The sequence below is a fragment of the Mercenaria mercenaria genome, unplaced genomic scaffold, assembly GCF_021730395.1.
Source record: "Mercenaria mercenaria strain notata unplaced genomic scaffold, MADL_Memer_1 contig_4908, whole genome shotgun sequence".
Classification (NCBI taxonomy): Eukaryota; Metazoa; Mollusca; class Bivalvia; order Venerida; family Veneridae; genus Mercenaria; species Mercenaria mercenaria.
Genome location: NW_026463175.1, coordinates 35380 through 41379, shown reverse-complemented (window position 1 = coordinate 41379; position 6000 = coordinate 35380). Strand labels below are relative to the sequence as shown.

At 35.7% G+C, this 6000-nt stretch overlaps 1 protein-coding gene across 1 annotated transcript in view; it reads left to right on the top strand.

Moving 5' to 3' along the window:
* Positions 1-3161: 3161 nt before the first annotated feature.
* Positions 3162-6000, top strand: part of LOC128554289 (targeting protein for Xklp2 homolog) — a gene marked incomplete at its 3' end in the record, with an annotated part of 38057 nt that continues 35218 nt past the window's right edge. The window contains exon 1 of the mRNA XM_053535546.1: positions 3162-3319. Coding sequence (XP_053391521.1) covers positions 3220-3319 — 100 coding nt within the window. The remainder of the gene's footprint in view (positions 3320-6000) is intronic.

The following is a 6000-nucleotide window of genomic DNA, read 5'->3' as shown; positions in this document are numbered from 1 at the left end:
GCATTTATCAAACAATGCCCATCTCCTCGACTATAACATAGCTCGAGACCTATGTCATTTAGCTGTGTACCAATAATATTCCATGTATCGGTTTCCTCTGAGATTTCTATGCTTTCACCTGAAGCTGAACTGTATACAGATGGGGGATTTGTATAAGTGCATTTGCCTGTTTGCTTGAATTCGTCAGATACCGAACTGTTGGTGTCTTCTTCTGGACAATCTGTCACAAACGAAGGAGCAAAATCATCATCATGAAATATCTCCTGGTTAAGTGGACAGATGTCTGAAACTTCAAAACCTTTAATGATGTTTGTTGATATTGAGGCCTTCGGCCATGCTTCTCGTACAACTGATAGAATGTTGATATTGTATATTGTGAGGCATTGTCCCGGATTGGATCTCATCCATGCACCCATAGCTGTGGCAACATTGCGCTTTAAGGGTCCAAATGCAGTTCGATCAAGCGGCTGCAATTTATGACTGCAGTGTGGAGGGAACGAGACCATAATACCATTACTTTTGGCAAAGTTTAGGGTGTCAACAGCTATATGTGAATGATGGTTGTCTAACAAAAGTAGTTCTGGGCTGTCCTTTGATGGTTTAAGTTCCACGAAGTGTCGAAGAAATAAAAGAAAAGTATTTGCAGTCATCCACCCAGATGGATGGATGAGCACTGCCAATACAACCAACTGGACCATCACGCTCAAAATGTTGCTTGAAATGAATTCTTGGGAAAACAAGCATTGGAGGAATAGTATTTCCTGAGGCACTCACAGCACAGCATAATGTTACAAGACTACCTCTCTCACCAGACGTCATAGCCCCAACCTGTTTCATACCCTTTTGTGCAATAATCAGTCATGGTTTTTGAACGGTAGTTACTCCGGTTTCATCAACATTCCAGATTTTATTTGGAGGAAAATGATACAAGTTTATCCATCATTTTCCTGAGTTTAGAGAAGAACAAGTTAACATTGTTACGACTGAAGCTAGACGATCTGGACAAGCTTGTAGCTTCCGCACTCTAACAGACAATGTAGGATTCCTTCGCATAAAGGATGAAAGCCAGTCAGGGCCTGCACTCTTGTTTGTCTTCCAATTGTCAGGCATACTGATGTCAAAGCCAGCAGCACACTCGTATGCAAGTATTCTGACCTCTTTAGGTGACAGTCTAAAGTAAATTTTTGAAGCAGTCAATATATATTTCACAAGCACTGCTTCCTGATCAGACGTGAACACTTGTTGTTTGTTGTCATAGCCAACCTTGATGTTCTCAACACCAATTTCTTTAGCTTTCTTTATATAGCGGCATAATGCCATTGGACTTACACCTGCAGCTTCAGCCTGTGAACGAATGCTCTTTTCACCTTGAATGACCATTTTCACTGCTGACATAATGGCGTCTTGTGATCTCTAACATCTGTCTGTTCTTCGCTTATATAGTCGGACCATCCCGGAAAAGATAGATAAACACTAGCTTTTGTGGATTCTTTAAACTTAAGATTAATAAGAATTCATTTTAAATTTAGTTTTTATAAAATCTTAGCATAGCGTTTTCGGCAATGCCCTTTCTAAAACTTTCATTGGTTTTCCATGAAATTAAATGTCGAAAACACAGAAAAAAAGAGCTTTATTATTTTTGAAAAATCTTATCGCTTAAGTAGATCTAACTGTCACAAAACAATTTAAGTGCATTTTTTTAAAATATATGTTTGGATGAAATATAGAAATATATGTAATATATGTAGGTAAGATGGTATAAATATATAGAGTCTACAGATAAGGTTGACTGGGGCTAGTTGATACACTGTATCAAATAGCCCCAGTGCAACTGTATCAATTAGCGCCATTTATACACCCCTATATTAAAAATTATTTCGGACACAGAGACATGCATAAAATTCAAACAAATAATATAGATCTACTGTTGATAGAATTGGTAAATACATGGATCATTAAGCTATACCAGTGCTTAGCATAAAATGAATTGTTGTCATAAATTAGTAACCTTGGTATAAAGGTAATCGTTTTTGTCTTATTATTCAAAACTGCCGCGCAAAATGGCTGCTTCGCCCCTGTGTTTATTAAAATGAACGTATATGTCGTCATTTGTGACGGAATTCATTACTACGTGCGATATAACAACTAGCCCCGTGTATCAACTAGCCCCGGTCATCCCTACCGAGAAAAAAGGAATTTTTTCTAAGGCATAATATAAATATGTTCTATGGTCGCATGGATAAACCCATTAAGCCCGAAAGCTTATTTCCAATGGGGTCCAATTTACCAGAAGGGAACAAGATGGTACCGGAGAAGTAACGGCAACTAATTTAGTAATTCATTTGCAGCCATTGCGATAACACCCCTTCTTTATTTTTTATGGGGCACTGGTGATTTTTTTTTTCAAGGGAGCTCTGCCATTTAGGTAGCGCCTAATTTCATATTAGCTAAGTGGTGGCAGTTTTATGCCACTATAATTGTCTTTCATTCATGAATTTCATGACATATTTTATTTCCATGATAAACTTCATCATAAGCTTAACACAAATGCCATGAAAACTAAGGCGTAAAAATAAATTGTTTGTTTCCGGTATCCCGACCTACCCTAAATTTTTGGCCCGACTCTAAATGTTTTTATGGCCTTGGAGGATTTTTTTCAGCTTTTTAACAAAAGGTTGCAAAACTGCATTTTTATGCTTTAAACACGGCCAGTAATGTTAGAAATCAAATTACTGATGCTTTAAAGGCATAACCCCCTTATTTGTATTCATTTTTTGACACAAAAAATAATTTCCGAAAAGTCTACCCTAACTTTTTAGCATCGTTAACGGAAACAAAGAATTTGTTGGTTTTTTTAGGCCTATAATAGCTAAGTTCACTGTGACCAGTGGCAGTTTTATACTCCAGTATAGCGCGCCAGACAGTTAACCTATTATTGTTATAGACTCTTCCACGCGTTTATTCTACATATTAACGACTCTGTATTGCTAGACAGATCAGTGTAACAGACTATTATCGTTATTATTGCGATACACGGATACTTAGTACGAAAGAAAAAAGAACGAATATGTTGTTGAATTAGCCAATCACGCTCCGTATTCTAAAACTACTTTTCACGTATAATCTGTATTTTGATTGGTTAACTTGAAAGTGCGGGCAGAACAAATTTTTTGGAAGTGCGCTGTAATAAATAAAACTTTAATTTTGGTGAAAGCAAATATGGAGAACGATAACGGGTGGGATTTCAATGCTCCACAATATGTAGACTTTTCGGGAGCACAGGTTTTAGATGATGATGACAATGCTGACGAATATTTCGGTAGGCTTAACAGTTTTTTGAAATTCATAAATATCTACCCCACCCATGCCAGATTTTGCATTTAGGATAGACCCCACCTGTAGTGCTGTCAAGGCATTCTGGTGTCTCAGAGTCAAATGAGATTTAAAAGGCGATTGTCCTTTATCATGGAAGCCATAGTACCCGAGACTGGGAAATGACAAGTGTTAAGGAAACTAATTTTAGGTAAAAATCAAAAATTGCTTTTCTAGAAAGGAAGGAAACAGGGGCTAGACTTTAGAATCTGTCCGTAGCTATTCTCGTTATTTGGGCATTCTTTTATTTATCAATATGGTAGCATGGATATATTTTCCTCGCCAGGTTTAGAAAATGCGGGGGTTGTGGGGGGCAGCAGCCCCCCAATTATGAAATATACAAACTAAAAAAGCCTTACCTTTATTTAAACCATACAGGTACTGGATATTGCAAATTATGCAGATTTTACCTACGGACAGATTCTAAAAGTGCTCCGAAACAGGCTTCTTGATCTTGATATTTTACGGTGATACATCTCATCGACATTTTCTCACCGCGCCTGCGCCAAGTGTTGGGAACTTAAAATTAGTCCAACTTTTTGATACAACTAATAAATAAATCCACTGGTTTTTCTGAGGTTCTGTAGCTCTGAATGAGTTGGCGTGGTAGAGAATTCCAATCGCGTAGTGTATTAGGTATGAAACTATACTTATAAACGTCTGTCCTGGCATATATAAGGTTAAAATGTTCCTCGTGTTTGTTTTTAGTGACACGTATAGGTTTAACTAGATGGTCCACTGGTACTGACGCGGTGATTCGGACCATGGCTTTATTTACTTTTTAGAAAATAATGTTGATTATAGCTTATATAGAGGTTTAACTTGAAGAAAGGACATAAAATATACACCGTACAAGCAGGTAAGAAGTTTTGACAAACTAAAATGCATCATTTATGCATTTAAATAAGGACTTTAATTATTCTTTGCCTCAGACATTAAACTTAATACTCATAAATTTTATTTTTACTCATGACATCAGTGTCAGGAAAACTTAAACCGAATAAGCCAAGTAAATTTGGTCCGAGTCAGCCTGTATTCGAAAGGAAGTGTCTAGGGGTTTTTCTAGAGATTAAGGGTCATTTACATTTCAAATTTTGTTAAAAATGAAATAACAACAAACACTTCATCAAAATTCACCTTAAACAGGCTGGTAACATTGCCCAATCGGGCTTTCGGCATAAAAACTAATATTTTTTGAAAAATAATTATGATATTTCCTTCAAACTTGGTCCATTTATTAAGAATAACATATGATACAAATTAAAATAAAAATAACTTGGTTGCTTCAGTTTTGGTAGAATTATTTCCCCTTTTCATATTTTTATGACGTATAATTTTTGAAGTCCAAAAAAAATATGTTCTAATGCTAAGTTTAAGACAAAAAAGTGTTCAATGGCTAGTGTTTTTCCCAGGACCAGAATGGGGCGTGGTGCTGCTGGGGCATAAGGGCACTTTTCCGCGGTTCGCTATGCAAAAAGGGCATTTTATCAGTCATTTTAGATCATTGAACTTTGATGAACAAAAAGTAACAACAATGTCTTAAACACACAATTTAATTCACTCTTTTACAAAAAGAACATTATTTCATATAGTACACATAAGACCTATCAAATAAAGCATGTCAGTTAATACTATTGGTTGACTTTCTTAACATAGGCCTACTTTATATTCTTAAACACACAATTTCTTTTTCCATTTTACAAACAGATCATTAATTATATCAAAGTTAATACAATTGATCGTTAATTGTAAATACTTCATCATATCAAATGAAACATATGAGTTAATACAATTTGCTGACTTTCTGACCTTTGGCCAACTATAGTTTATTAAACAGCCATTTTTTAAACAGTTATAATTAATTTTATTGAAGTTAATACAATTTGCTGACTTTGTTTAGTTAATTTCCTAAACTTTCTTCAACACACAATTGAATGCAAATATTTCCAGTTTAAATATGTATCTAGCAGATTCTGGTCAAGAATCACCACTTGCTACACACAGAACAGTACATTGCCTCAAATTTATGCCCATCTGGGCTCATCTCTTTAACACACTAGCAAAGGGTGACCATCTTGCCATTTCGTGTTGAACTGGGTACCATGGCCAGAATTTTTCTTTCTTTGATCAAGGTCTGGATATTCTGTGCCTTGACTCGGCTGCACAGTGGTCGGGACAGACGCATTGTCGTTTGTTGTGTCTGCACTGGCTCTGGAGAGAGAAAAAAAAAACACACAAAAATAAACATTAATTGCATAGACCGAATAACAGATTTTATAATTCTAGGAAGTATACAAAAATCATAAAAATGGCCTTGAATTGTTCCCGTTTCTTTTTCTTCTTACGCACGACGTATATTCTACTTCTAATAATCAGTCTTATGCATTTTTTCTCAATATTAAAAACAACCACATGAGAAGAATTTAAAAAACAACAACAACAAAAAATACGACTATGCACATACAGGCACACGTTCCGTAAGAGGCAATCATTTGCGGGTTTCGATGCCGAAATTTACATTTTACGGCGTTCATTTTATATTGTACATCTTTCTACTATTTTCACCCATTTGCTTAGTTTAATATTCTTAATTTATGTTGATACGTTAACTAAAAGAATAAAAATTCG